The 15,610-nt window shown below is 42.6% G+C and overlaps 1 protein-coding gene across 2 annotated transcripts in view; it reads left to right on the top strand.

The window, feature by feature from the left end:
- LOC137375798 (slit homolog 3 protein-like) overlaps window positions 1-15,610 on the top strand; it is a 909,976-nt gene that overhangs the window by 652,743 nt on the left and 241,623 nt on the right. For both annotated transcript variants that reach the window (XM_068043263.1, XM_068043262.1), the window contains 4 exons: window positions 5,108-5,271; window positions 5,996-6,120; window positions 9,477-9,574; window positions 14,333-14,472. In XM_068043263.1, coding sequence (XP_067899364.1) covers window positions 5,108-5,271; window positions 5,996-6,120; window positions 9,477-9,574; window positions 14,333-14,472 — 527 coding nt within the window. The remainder of the gene's footprint in view (window positions 1-5,107; window positions 5,272-5,995; window positions 6,121-9,476; window positions 9,575-14,332; window positions 14,473-15,610) is intronic.

Genomic DNA, 15,610 nt, shown 5'->3' with positions numbered 1-15,610 from the left:
CAATGAAGAGTGCAGGAGGGCATGCCAGGAGCAGCACCAGGCATACCTCAAAATGAGGTGTCAGCCTGGTGAAGCTACAACCCAGGGCTATCTGTGTGCTAAACTGCATAAACAGCATGCAATAGACAGAGCAAAGTGATCCCATAACCAACGGATCATATCTAAGCTCTGCAGTCCTGCCACATCCAGCCGTGAATGGTGGTGGACAATTAAACAACTAAATGGAGAAGGTGACTCCACAAATATCCCCATCCTCAATGATGGGGGAGCCCAGCACTTCAGTGCGAAAGATAAGGCAGAAGCATTTGCAACAATCTTCAACCAGAAGTGCCGAGTTGATGATCCATCTCTGCCTCTTCCCGAAGTCCCTAGCATCACAGATGCCAGACCTCAGCCAATTTGATTCACTCCACATGATATCAAGAAATGACTGAAGGCACTGGATATTGCAAAGGCTATGGGCCCTGACAATGTTCCGGCAATAGTACTGAAGACCTGTGCTCCAAAATTTGCTGTGCCCTTAGGCTAGCTGTTCCAGTACAGCTACAACACTGGCATCTACTCTGCAATGTGGAAAATTGTCCAGGTATGTCCTGTACACAAAAAGCAGGACAAGTACAACCGGCCAATTACCGCCCCATCAGTCTACTCTGAATCATCAGTCAAGTGATGGAAGGAGTCGTCGACAGTGCTATCAAGTGGCACATGCTTAGCAATAACCTGCTCACTGACACTCAGTTTGGGTTCCGCCAGGGCCACTCAGCTCCTGACCTCATTACAGCCTTGGTTCAAACATGGACAAAAAAGCTGAACTCAAGATTTGAGGTGAGAGTTACTGCTCTTGACATCAAGGCAGCATTTGACCGAGTATGGCATCAAGGATCCCTAGCAAAACTGAAGTCAATTGGAATCGGGGGGAAACCCTCCACTGGTTTGAGTCATAGCTAGTGCAAAGGAGGATGATTGTGGTTGTTGGAAGTCAATCATCTGAGCTTCAGGCCATCACTGCAGGAGTTCCTCAGGGTAGTGTCCTCGGCCCAACCATCTTCAGCTGTTTCATCAATGACCTTCCTTCAATCATAAGGTCAGAAGTGGGGATGTTCGCAGATGATTGCACAATTTTCAGCACCGTTTGCGACTCCTGAGCTATTGAAGCAATCTGTGTAGAAATGCAGCAAGACCTGGACAATATCCAGGCTTGGGCTGATAAGTGGCAAGTAACATTCGCGTCACACAAATGCCAGGCAATGACCATCTCCAACAAGAGAGAATCTAACCATCTCCCCTTGACATTCAATGGCATTACGATTGCTGAATCCCCCACTATCAACATCCTAGGGTTCGCCATTGACCAGAAACTAAATTGGGGTAGCCATATAAATACCGTGGCTACAAGAGCAGGTCAGAGGCTAAGAATCCTGTGGCGAGTAACTGACCTCCTGACTCTCCAAAGTCTGTTCACCATCTACAAGGCACAAGTCAGGAGTGTGATGGAATACTCTCCACTTGCCTGGATGGGTGCAGCTCCAACAACACTCAAGAAGCTCAACACGATCCAGGACAAAGCAGCCTGCTTGGATTGGCACCCCATCTACAAACATTCACTCCCTCCACCACCGACGCACAGTGGCAGCAGTGTATACCATCTAAATGATGCACTGCAGTAGTGCACCACAACTCTTTCAACAGTACCTTCCAAACCCACGACCTCTACCAACTAGAAGGGCAGCAAATGCATGGGAACACCACCACCTCAAGTTCCCCTCAAGTCACACACCATCCTGACTTGGAACTATTCCTTCACTGTCGCTGGGTCAAAATCCTGGAACCCCCTTCCTAACAGCACAGTGGGTGTCCCTACCTCACATGGACTGCTGTGGTTCAAGAAGGCAGCTCACCACCACCTTCTCAAGGGCAATTAGGGATGGGCAATAAATGCTGGCCTAGCCAGCGACGCCCACATCCCATGAATGAATAAAATAAAAAATTAGTGAGCTGAATTTTGTGGCTGCCTATTCACTTAATAGATTTCGCTGAAGTTGTTACCTTCTTAAGAATAAAAAAAAACTGCAAGTGTGGCAGCAGAGAAAGGTATTGGTGTTTGAACTGTCATTGTCCATTGTGATGATAAAACACTCTGCAATGTACCTTGAACAGAATAAGAAAATAGCCAGACGTTCCTGGATTTAATTAAGTGGATAATGCAATTTATGCATTAATTTAAGCAGCATTACATGAACCAAAGTAGCTGGGCTTTGATAAACAGAAGTGCTGACCCTTAATATCTCTAAATGAAACAAAATCAGAAACAATCAAAAGTTTCTTTCAAGTCAACTACAAGTAAAAGTGAACTATGATGAACAGCTGGTTAGGTGCATAGGTTATAAAAAGGATTACGTGATGAGGTGACTGGTTGGAGTTAATGTATTCATAATGGACTATTGCATTAATGTGCTCTATTTGCTGGTTTAACGGTTTTGGTTTAGAAGATTTATAATGCATGCTCTACATTATCATTTGCTTATTAAACAAGAGTCTCTACTGAGTTACTTCTGATACAATGTGCATAATTTATAGCACCATTAATAATGAACAGTACACATTTTTTAAACTTCCCTTTTCCATAATCTGCTTTCTGTATTCTTCTGTGAGAACGTTTTATGAAAGGAAAGCAGAAACTAGCTGGTACAGTGGGATTTATCTCTGAAACCTTTGTCTTAAATCAAGCTCAGAATGAGATAATCAGAGTCTCCTCCATTTTCCAACTATAAGGATCTGATATGAAATCCCCAGTGAGCATAATTGTCAGTTCACTGAGACTGTTTTATTTCAGTCCCCACTTCCAATTGCATTGTAAACTGACGTGGCTGGAGAATTGTCTTAACAAAGTGACTCCTGACAATGCAGCCCAACGCTGATGTCATGAGAGCGCTCCCAGCTTCACGCATGCACAGAACAGACCCTTGCTGTCAGTATGGTGCTGTGCATGTGCAGCCTGTGTCACTACCCAGCTTGCCAGAACTAATTTGTGCATACACGTGAAAACAACATCGCGTACTGCAACAGCTGCTCGCCGTTTGCTCCCTGCCTCGCCACTTATCCGCCCACCCCCCCACCATGGCCGCTCGCTCCCCACTTCAAATCCCCCCTCAACCTACCTGTGGGCCACTTGCTCTGGCCTCACCACTTCCTCCCCTCTGCTCTGCTTTCCCGCTCCCTCCTGCTTCTGTTCCCCACTCCCTCCCATGATCCCCGTCTTTCTTCCCCACACGGGGGAGAGAAAGAGTGGCAAGATAGACAGGGGAGAGGAGGGAGACTGCAAGCAGGACTGAATGGGAACCAGAAGCAGAAGGGAGTGGGGAGCAGAGGCAGAGTAGAGGAGATGAAGCAGCGAGGCCTGGAGCAAGTGGCCCACAGGAGGGGGTGGGGGGTGGGGTGGTGGTTGAAGCCGGGAGCGAGTGGCTGAGGGGAGAGAAGTGGCGAGCAAACAGGCGTGGGAGACAGCGGCGAAGAGAAGTACAATGGCAGGAGGGGATAGGGTATTGTTGGGGATGGGATGGAGACGGCGATCACAGCCACTGTGGGCATTTGGGATTCATTTGTTTTTGTTTTTGTTAAAAATTGAGCAGCACCATCTTTACTACTGGCAGCTGCCAAAAACATCACAGACAGTGACATTTCAGAACATGAGGCTGCATTTGTGCACGTGCAAGTACTGCGCCATCTAGTGGTTGCGTTGTCAACAAATGCAGCCTTAAAAATACATTGTAGCCAGGGACTGCATGGAACATTGGGTTAGAATATCATAATTTAATTTCCAGAACCTGAGGGCCAATCCAGTTGAGTTTAGACTTGACATGAAAGTCTTTTATCTCTCTAAGTTTTAATGGATGAAAAATCAGGAGGAATAAACACTTGAAGGGAAAACATTTACAGAGCAGAGGAGTGGGATTAGTTGGATCATTCTACTGAAGAGCTGGCACAGGCATGCTGAAATTCCTTCTGTGATGTATCATTCTATAAATACTTTGACTACCATGCCTAACTTCCTGAGGTCACCTTCCAGGAGCACTAGTTCCTAATTCTACCGCAGAGTGACTTTTTGAGATTAGACAGGTGGACTGCAATTTTTTTGTTTTTAATTCACAGGATGTGATTGTTGCTGGTAAGGCCAACATTTATTGCCCTTGAAGATGTTGGTGAGCTGAAATGGCTTGCTAGGTCATTTCAGAGGGCAGTTAAGAGTCAACCACATGTAAATCTGGAGTCATATGTAGGTCACACTGGGTAAGGGTGGCAGATTTCCTTTTCTGAAGGACATTAGTGTATCAGATGAGTTTTTAAACAACAATCGGGTAGTCTCATGGTAACCATTACTGGTACGACTCTTTTATTCACGTATTAATGTAAATTCCCCAGCTACCATGGGGGGGACTTGAACTCAAATCACTGGATTATTTAATCTCGGCATCTAGATTACTAGTTCGGTGACATAACCATTATGCCACTATGCCCCTTTTGCTCCTGCATGTTTCCAGCTCGCCGAGTGATATTCAGATTGATGGTGCAGCTTGTCTTTGAGGAGAGCTTTGGTATGGTTGGTTACTGGCAATCATATGTTAACATCCCATGAAAGTAGACTGTTATAAAAATGAAACAAAATTGTGCATAGTGCATGATTTCTGGAAATGAGTGAATTTACCTCATTTTGTCAGCACTTATGATCCCCATCCCGGTTTTTTAAAGCTGTTTATGTTTAAATTTCCTGCATGAATTGCACGTTTCACAAATTACAAATGCTGCTGTTGCTGTTTTCTTTAAATGTTATCTGTCTGCATGCACCAGAGTGACAGTAACCTTTGATTCCATAGGGGCAATTTTAACCTAAGCCACCTGTGAGGAAACTGACAGGATCAGGTGCAACGTTGGTTTTTTTACCCACCTGATTTTGCTCTCCTTTAAAGTCAAGAGATAGTACTATCAGGTGGGGTATAAAAGTGCTGTTCCACCCAATCCCATGGGTTTCCCGCCTGGCCTGGTGAGATAGGTAAAACGACTCACTAAACATCTATCAGGCTTTTCACTCTGTCTTTCTCCCTGACACTAGTGCCCTAGGGGCTAATCCTCTGTACTGTGACTGTAACCTGCGCTGGTTGTCTGAATGGGTGAAGACAGGCTACAAGGAGCCAGGTATTGCTCGCTGCACTGGACCAGAGGATATGAACGAGAAACTTCTCCTAACAACGCCCACAAACAAGTTCCACTGCAAAGGTATGTGCAGTTGAACCACAGAAAGGATGGCACAAAACAGAATCAGTAATTAAAGAGGAACATTACTGAAGAGAAGGGACTCCTCCCTCATGCAGAGGTCAATTTTTTTCAAGCTCCACTCCCAGCATAGATTGGAGAATCAGCCAGAGATCAGTCAATCCAACTTGCACATTTCTTAACTTGCAGTTATTAAAATTAAAGATCAGAAAGTCAGAAGTGCGGTGAATCAAACACGCTAATCTCTGTGCCTAATTCTCTGATCTGTGGTCCTGTCCAACAAAGTTCCTTACCAGGAGCAGTGTACCCTATAATCTTGCCAAATTGTATAAAAATATAGCTGTACATGCCAATCAGGAAACATGCAAGCTGGTAAATCCCATCTATATGGGGCCAGCAGGCTCCCCTTTGATACATTGTGTAACTCGAGTGTTTCGAAACTAGTGTTCATAAAGAGATCACGAAGAGCCCATCTGCTGCCATGTTGGAGAAATTAATTGGCTTTTGCTGAAAAATGTCTTTTTTGTTTATTCCTCACCAATTTTCTCTTTTCAAGGCTGCTTTGCACTCTCCTGTATGACTATTTCTTGATGCCATTTCTGCAAATGTAGGATTTGCATTGTATGAACAGCCGAGACTTGCTGTCCTCTCAGTCTCCTGTTATGTACAGCAGGGGTAATCTAGTCTGCTTGGGCTACAGTAACATCTTTTCCTTTTACCCTTTTAGATCCATTGAACATTGCTATTAAAGCCAAGTGCAACCCATGTCTGTCCAGTCCTTGCAGAAACAATGGAACCTGTAAAAGTGACCCAATTGAGTTCTACAGATGTACCTGTCCCTTCGGGTTCAAGGTAAGAATGTAGTTGGAAGGATACCAAATGCCTCGCCAAGGCAGTATGATCACTCTTGTTGCTAGTTTTACTAAAAATATTGCTGTGAGTTCAAAATGGAGCTTAATTTCTGGATGGAAGAAGTTTCACCCTGAAAATCTCTTTAATGGACTCAGATATTTACCACATGGAAAGCAATATCTTCTCATGCATTCCAACTCCAGGGACCAAAATCAACAATAGTAGCAGAATTTTTCTCTCGTAATCGGAACAGGGCATCTCTCTACATCTGCTATCCATTTCCTAATCTTTTATGATTTGGTTCAATTTGATCCTTAAAGTTTTTGTTTTTTCTAGTTTGATGTAGGCTTTGAGAAAATCTTGTTTGGAGTTCAGTGTAATTGAAAGAAATTGCATTTTGAGTGGGTACGTCACATGCAATTGAATTGTAATGTGCTTTGTCATTTGGTTTTGCAACTGAAATTATGTTTGTCCAATTGTAACCTCAAAGAGCTTTCTTCGCATGAGCAGGATGACATTCTTTTTATTTTCTTGTCAGTTTTTCCACCCCACCTGAGGGTATTGTTTGCTGAGGCTTTGATTTAATGCCTCAATCAGTAATTCCAGCAATGCAGTATAAACTCAGTATTGTGCTGGAGTATCAGCCCATTATGAGTTCAAGTCCTGGAGTGAGGCTTGATATCACAAGTTGTTGATTTTGTGATAAGAGTGCTGCTAATGGAGCTCAGCTGAAGGGTTTGGGGAGGTGATCAAAGGTTTCATCAAAGAGACTGTTTTGAAGGGGCTTGTAAAGCTAGGGAGAGAAATAGCAAGGCTGAAGGGTTCAGGGTGAAAGTTCCAGAGATGGCTCAATCTTTTTCCCAATTAACATGAGTTGTATTTCAAATAGAACAAGTTGCTGAACCCAAAGCTCAGAACATTGCTGCCTGTATGAGCATGAATTCCATTTATTACACTAGTAGCCATAGTGACCCCCTTCAAGTGATTTATTAAATAGTGTGAAACCTCAACTCCCATTTACTGGGAATTGGGTTGAGATGACTGCATCTCAGCTGAAAGAGTTCTGAACAGCCATCAGAAACACAAGATCTTTATCCACCATCTGGGGTGGATTTCCCTCATGAGGAGAAAGGACACTCTTCTCAGCCACTCGTCAAACCAATTTCCATTGGCTATCTTGTGCTGGCATTCCCACACTCAACACTATAAAGTCAAAGTGAAACATTTTTTCCCTCCCATCTCATGTTTTCTTTCCTCTTCTGGAGATGGGAGCTTTTGCTGGTGCAAACTTCCAGGATCACTAGTCAGCCCCGGTACTTCACCCAGATGGCTGTTCTTCTTGTGTGAGCTTCAATAACATTGGCAGAATATTGAACCTCAAGGGGCATCACAACTGAGGCTGATCCTGTTCTGCTTCATGCAATATCCAGACAAGGGCACTTTGCCGTAGCTTAGCCATCAAGAGTGGGAACCGAGGCTGGCATCCCCACCCCTCCCCAGCCAGTCTAGGAGTGCCTCCACTCCTCCTTGATGGAGGTCAGCTAATTCAGCATGGTGCTGACCATGAAACCTTTCTTATGTACACAGTTCAGTTATACATCCCATGATGTCTTTTCAGTTGCTCATGATTGCTATGCTGTGATTCCTACAATATAAAGCATGTGCGTGCACTTTGGTTGAGAACATGATTGGGTTTCCCTCTGATAGAATAACCTCCTGACACTCCGTTTCTCGGCTGTCACTGGAAGCAATTCGCTCCCCTCTGGTACTCTACAACTTCTGTCAGCTTATGTGTATGTCAATTTCAAAGAGAACAATTCACTCCCATCAGCTACAATCTAGTTCATGAATGCTTCAATTTCAATTTCTATCCATAAATGATATCACCGCTGTCACATACTGTGTGGTTTTGTATGGCTGCTCCTGTAGTGTGCTGCACTCACAGGGTAAAAGGAACCAGTTCAAGTGTCGATTCTTGAACCCATCCATTGTAAATTGGATGAGTTACATGTGAATTACAATAAAAGAGCTGATACTTGACAGCAAGCTCACTGCGTTCATCGAGGAGGCGATTATACAAATTAATCTGGGATCTTGGACAAGCTCAGCAGCCTTTAAATTGCCCCTACTACACGGTGCGATACTGAACTAACAATTCTCTGATTCACATCTTAATCTGTGTTGAAGTTGGCATCAACTTCCGTGAACGAGAGAAAGTAAAAATTGTCCACTGGTCCTGTTCCTGATTGCTTTCAAGTAACCCCTGGTGGAAAATGCAGGTATGCAGAGATTAAGTGAAGAGAGCTTAGACCTTAGCTTTGATGGCCCACGTGCACAAGTAGTTTGCCAATAATGTCGAGGCTCAGAAACGAAGACTGACCACTTGGGGATGGTACCAAAGTATAGTACCTGCTTGTAGAATCATATTTTTTTATGCGTTCCTGGGATGTGGGCGTTGCTAGCTAGGCCAGCATTTATTGCCTATCCTTAACTGCCCTTGAGAAGGTGGTGGTGAGCTGCATTCTTGAACCACTGCAGTCCATTTGGGGTAGGTACACCCACAGTGCTGTTAGGAAGGGAGTACCAGGACTTTGACCCAGTGACAGTGAAGGAACGGCGATATAGTTTCAAGTCAGGATGGTGTGTGGTTTGGAGGGGATCTTGCAGGTGGTGGTGTTCCCATGTATTTGCTGCCCTTGTCCTTCTAGTTGGTAGAGGTCGTGGGTTTGGAAGGTGCTGTTGAAGGAGCCTTGGTGCATAGCTGCAGTGCATCCTGTAGATGGTACACACTGCTGCCACTGTGCATCGGTGGTGAAGGGAGTGAATGTTTGTGGATGGGGTGCCAATCAAGCGGGCTCATTTGTCCTAGGTGGTGTCGAGCCTCTTGAGTGTTGTTGGAGCTACAGCCATCCAGGCAAGTGGAGAGTATTCCATCACACTCCTGACTTGTGCCTTGTAGATGGTGGACAGGCTTTGGAGAGTCAGGAGGTGAGTTACCTGCTGCAGGATTCCTAGCCTCTGATCTGCTCTTGTAGCCACAATTCAGTTTCTGATCAATGGTAACCCCCAGAATGTTGATAGTGGGGGATTCTGTGATCGTAATGCCATTGAATGTCATGGGGAAGTGGTTGTATTCTCTCTTGTTGGAGATGGTCATTGCCTGGCACTTGTGTGGCGCGAATGTTACTTATATCCCAATATAAGTTACCATCTTCAGAACAGGAGGGAGAAAATTGGAGAGGGTGTGAGGGACTGTGCACAGCTCTGGTTGGATGCACAAGCATTATTCTACTGGTGGAGTATTGTCTCCCTTTGAAGGGACATCAATAACTCTTCTGGTCCTTTCATTCCCGCAGGGCCAGGATTGTGCTGTTCCCATCAATGCCTGCATCAACAACTTGTGTCAAAATGGAGGGACCTGCCGCCTCAGTGAGGGAGACAAACGTGGATTCAGGTGTTCATTTAAATAATCAAATAAGAGAAATGGATGTTAGTACATCTGAACATAAGCTCAGTTTAATCAGTCTTCATAGTTGAGAATTTCATTGTAATAGTAAAATTGTTGTTTTTTTGCTATTAAAAGTATAGTAGATGACTGTTAAGAGGATAAACTGACACACAATTCACTTGCAGAGATTTCTAGTGACAGTATTGCTGGAATATTTCACTTGTCACAGAGTTGCTGGGGAGGTGAGGATCTGGAGACTTTGACCGTTAAAAAGTTGAAATGTTTACAATGGGATATTGTACAATGAATGCAGCTGGGATTAAGGGTACAGCAATAAATTGATAGCTTCAGCACATGAGCTAAGGCTGGGGGCTGGAGGGAGCGGGTGTGATGGGGTGCTATAGAAACTGGGAATATTTATATAGTGGAAAAAAGAAGGCTTTTGGGTGGATTTTATTGAAATATCAGCGATTAAATTAAACTCTAATTTTATCTTTGAAGTGATCACAAACTCCACAACTAGTGGGCACAAACTGAATGAGAAAGTGAAGAGTTAAATTTACTTAGAGAGTGATGAATATATGGAAAAATGCCCAGGTGTTCACAAATTCAAGAAGCAATTGGTGAGGTATTTGGCAGTGAAGGTGACCAAAATGTACCTAGGTACTTCCTAGACTATATAATACAAGTAGCACACAACACAATGCGTATACCCACTGATCAATCAGCCCTATTTTGCAGTTCTAAAGAGAATTATGGAATAATTAAGAGCCTGATATATTCTTTGTATGGAGGAAAATTTAAATTGGAAATTGCTCATGAACAAACTCCTAGCATTTAAAAAAAAAAGCGAACGTTCTACAAAAGGGAGATTCTTATTTGCAAGGCAAGCAGTTGGTTGTTAGCTTTGATGTGATGAGAAAATGAGGCCTTTGTGATCGTTCATAATAATTCATTTGGGAAGATGGTTACAATTGCATTATATTAACCTAAAAGGGGGTTGGTTAGCTCAGTTGGCATGAAATGCGGAAAGACGCTAACAGCGCAGGTTCAATCCCCATACCAGCTATGGTAGTTGATGGAGGCCTGCCTCCTCACCTTGCCCCATGCTTGAGGTTTGGTGACCTTCAAGCTATATGTCACCAACTGTCTCTCTCTAACAGTGCCTATAGTCCTTTGGGGCTATGGTTAGAGCAATATTAACCTAAAAAGGTTAAGAAGCATCAGAAGCATTCATACTTTCAGCTTCAAAATACTCCAAAGTAGAGCCATGGCCAGAAAGATGGTGGCAGATTCATAACTTTTGCTGTCATGTTAGATTTTACTAAGCTGTTATCTTTTGAAAATGATTTGCTCATTGCCTGGGGCAAAAATGAAAACCTCATACTCTGCATGTTGATAGCATCTGAAAATCTCCCTGGAAATTAATTTGATTTCTTTGGGGGGTCATTATGTTTGAGTGGTTGCACCTTTTGAAGTGTTATTTCTCGGTCGAAAATATGACCAAGCAATCCATGAACTTTCTACAGCCTCGTAGACATGTTCAGAAATAAAAATGTCACTCTCAAGTCTGGCCTGCTCCATCAATAACCCAAGCCTGAGACTGCTTTATTTATTCTGGATAGGGTCCAGTGATTCAATGTAATAATAAATATAACCTGTAAATGCCCAGTAAAATTTCTATTTCTCACCTCCGTATGGCTGTTATAATTTAGCAATTCTTTACCACAAAGCTTTGCTTTAATTAAAGTTTCAATAAAGGATAGTGGGGTAAGGAGTCACAATTTGCTGTCAGCAGCTCAGGATCCTTCTCTCAGTCGAAGTCAATAAAAATTGCTGACATTTTCTCTTAAGCATGAGATGTCGTATTGTTGGCTGCTCTTATCGGTACTGAGATGTGTCTTAGTGACACACATACAGAAGTTCAGAGTGAATTCCAAGAGTATTTGAGCAAACAAACACTACGAATTATATTTTCAGGAATTTATTTTCATCTTATGGGAACTGAGAAAAAATTACTCAAAGAAAATGTTCCTTTGCAATTCAGGTCACTGCGTAAAAACTGCAGTCATTGTCCGGAAATGGAGGGAATGAGTGTTATAGGACAGCAGCAGAGTTTTTCACAGCAAGTGGAATGACCAAAAGTAATTTAATCTTAAGATTTGATTTTAAATTGGAAGGGAACTACAAAGTAAGACTCATGATATCACTGGCAGATCGAAACCCTGTAGTTATCATAACCGATAGGATACGCTATTTTGGGGTTAAGATTTGGAAATCTTCTTCATCCCCAATTGTATTTTTCCTAATAGCTTTATAGTGGTGAATTTGAGTGATATTGACTATAATGCCCTTCAATAAACTTGAATTTCACTTGAAATGTACCACAGTAAATTCAGTGCAAAACTACTGGAAGGAATTAAAGCAAACTCAAATTTGGTTGCTCCAGCAACAATGAAGGTCACCCAAGTATGTAGTCTTGAGCTTGAGTAACACCACATCAGCTCTAATATAGAAGCTGCAGTTTGCACAAGATCCCCGAAAACAAAACTCTCGGACTTTTGTTCCAGAACTATTTTGGACCTTAATTTTCATGAAAGGTAGTGAGTGGATAATGTTGGGACCTATAAATGTAAACTTATTCTGCTTTTGAAGTTTTGGATTTGTCAGTAATTCTTTTTTTATTAGGAGGGTAGCGTTATGACCGAGGCGGGAGTAATGCACTGTCAATTAAGTCCCAATACTCCACTGGTCGCAGCATATTATTAAAGTTTTCCCACCTACCGGAAATTAGCCAAATTAAAGCACTTCAGTAACGCCCAGAATAAAACAGACCAAACCAGGTATCTTTAAACAACAACAAATTAACTATTTAGTAAAAAAGTGAATCTTTACACTATTAAGATAAATTTATGTCTAAAGATCTTATTACTTCTTATTAAACCTAACCCCCATTCTCACACACATACATTCAGAAACTAACGGTTAACCAATTTTAAAAATAGTATTTCCTAGGAATAAAATAATTAGCTGGGTTGTAAATCCTGGTGAGTTACGTTCCTGGTTGGTGAGGTGTTCCAGATTAGAACAATCTGATGCCACTCAAAGTCTCCAGGTGAATTCAACAAAATATTCGTTTAATAGATAGGCATTCAAAGTACTTCGGTTACAGCAGGCGTCACACAGTTCCTTTAACAAGGAGTGTAGCCACAGGTCTATTTGGATTCTAAAATTGGTAGTTTTTCAGTAGAAATTTTACTGAGAATTCCAGCAAACACAAACAAATGACAGCGAGTCCCTCTTGAAGACAATTGTTCTTTTGTTCCAGGGCTTTTTTTTTCTCTCCTTAGGCAATTCAGAGCCTGAAGATAAATGTAGATTTTCCTGCTAAGAGAGAGGGATCCTTGCTTTCAGTGAAGCATGCTTCCCTGGTCTCTAGTTCAAACTGGTTGAAGCCAGTCTTTATCCACAGTTAAAAGTTACAGTACACCATGTGGCCTTCTCTCTCTCTCCTGCTGTGGCCTAGGAAACAGGTGCAGCTGCTGGCATACTGCTCAGTCTTAAAGGCACACTGTTTTAAACAGAGGAGAAAAATACAGTTCCGTGACAGTAGGAATAAACTATAGAGTTGTAGATCGAGTTAGCACACATTCCATTTCTTCTCTAGGACTTTAATTCCTCTCTGGGACAGCTGTAAGGACCCCATGTAAATTGAGTTTGTATAACCTGAGCTCCGATCCTAATAGTTGTAAGCTACCCATAATTCAGTACATACTGGCACTAGATTGGCAACAGTAGGATCTCGCTCAGAGTCCATGGGATGACTTTTTTGGAAAATGGAAACAATGCACTGTTAGGAGTATCCAGAACATATAAATCTTTAATCTGCATCTAACCCATCTTGCCATGGGACAGTGTAGAAGGAGTTTTTCTTTTCATCTAACCCAAGAGATGTCTATTAAAGCCAGGCAGACTGATCTGTCTTTGTCTGATAAAGCAGTGAGGGTTGTTAAGTCTTTCCTATGTACAAACCATGCTTATTGAATTGAGATAACCCTGGTCACTTTGGAAACAGCAGGAGTTAGTTGTGGGTGCCTCCACCTGGGGTATGGTTTGAATGGCAACCCTAGAGGATATTCCCGAAAGAGGGGAAAAATTGGAGATTAAGCCCTCAACAACTTCTCAGAGCAGAAGAGGAGAACACAGGTTCTGGGCCTGTTGGGTAGTTCTACTGAGAGGAGCAGCCAAAGACTGAGGGCAGACTATCTTAAGAAAAGAGCCGACCATGCAAGTTTACAGTAACCAGTTTATAATACAAGGAAGTTCAATTATTATGCCCTAAGTCACACTGTTGTATGATTAACTATTGAGCAGTAAAGGTAACCTCCTGATTATAAGGGTCAAGTGTTGTTTACAGGAGAGATCATTGATGCTGTACCTGAAAAAATATCTAGGCTGGACCTAAAATCTTTAACAGGAGACCTTTATCTAAACTCAAATCCAAATCCAACAGGAAGAGAATAACTGAGACAAGTATCTTACCCAGTGACAGTAGCAATGGTTCATTTGACCAGCTGGGCTGAGACAGAGAAAGAATGTGGAGTTTGTAGACTGAGGGAAGAGGAGGGCAATGTGATAGAGATATATTTATAATCACATCCTCACAGCTTCCCCATCACAATTCTTATTGCTGCTTGGTACATGTTCAATAGAACCTTTAATTTCCTAATATATTTTGTAATTCTTTGGCTCCTTTTGTTCTAGATGCCTATGTCCTGCAGGCTTTGAGGGACAGTTGTGTGAGATAAATCCAGATGACTGTGAAGATAATGACTGCGAAAATAACTCCACATGTGTAGATGGAATCAATAACTACGCTTGTCTCTGTCCACCCAATTACACAGGTATTAATTGTAAAGCATCTCAGGAACAGGGTCTCCAGCACATGGAATTGTCTAGAACTAGGGTGCAGTTTCAGAATAAGGGATCTCCCATTTAAGATAAAGATGAGGAGGAATTTCTTCTCTCAGAGGTTCATTAACCTTTGGAATTCTCTACCACAGAGAGCAGTGGAGGCTGGGTCATTGAGTATATTCAAGGCTGAGCTCGACAGATTTTTGATCTACAAGGGAGTAAAGAGTTATTGGAGGGGGGTGGGGGGCAGGCAGGAAAATGGAGTTAAGGCCACAATCACATCAGTCATGATCTTATTGAATGGTGGAGCAGGCTCATGGGGCCAAATGGCTTACTCCTGCTCCTAGTTCTTATGTTCTTACATTCTGATGATCTTAGCAGCTCTGAGTTTGGGAGGGGGAGTATCAGCCATGTTCCTAGCTCTGGGTTCCTATCGAGTGTCTCTTGCTTGAAAGTCGACATCAGGTAAGAACAAGGGTGGGAACAGGCTTAGGTTTGATGCCCCTTGTAACTAAAAAGGCTGCGCTGCAGAATTTCACCATCTAGCCCCACAGGCGAAGTAGCCATGTAGGAAAGGTATTGTAGTATGGCTGGTTTCCATGGAATATTACGTTAACAAGATTCCATGCCCTGAACAGAGGAAGGGGAAAAATAAAACCAGACCTTTGATTCTTTTATTCTATTTCCCTCCTGAGAAGTTTTCCTATCCATTCTTTCTCCACACATAACCAAACCAATTACGTAGCATGTCAGTTGATCTGAAGTTATGGTTTTGCCTTATAGCTATTCAGTTTGAGATATAAATGCAAGTATGTGATTTGAAGTAAAATGAACGGTGTGCTATGCTAATTGTAAACATAACCAACTGACATCCCAATTGACACCACAGAAGCACTTAAATACTGGAGACTATTTTATGAGCTGATAGCCTGCTGATACTGTTCATCTTGGCCATATTTGTAGGCATCTTTTCTCTCTGGTTCAAGATAGTCAATTTGGAATCAGGTGGCACACCAGGTTAGTACAATGCCCTTTCACCTTTGGAACCTGGATTAAAAGACAGATGGGTTGAAGGTCTGCTTACTCTATTGGTTCCATGGGTCCTATTCCTAAAATCAATTTTGGTAT

Source organism: Heterodontus francisci, chromosome 12, assembly GCF_036365525.1.
Source record: "Heterodontus francisci isolate sHetFra1 chromosome 12, sHetFra1.hap1, whole genome shotgun sequence".
In the NCBI taxonomy this organism is placed as follows: domain Eukaryota; kingdom Metazoa; phylum Chordata; class Chondrichthyes; order Heterodontiformes; family Heterodontidae; genus Heterodontus; species Heterodontus francisci.
This window is presented reverse-complemented; position numbering and strand designations above follow the sequence as displayed.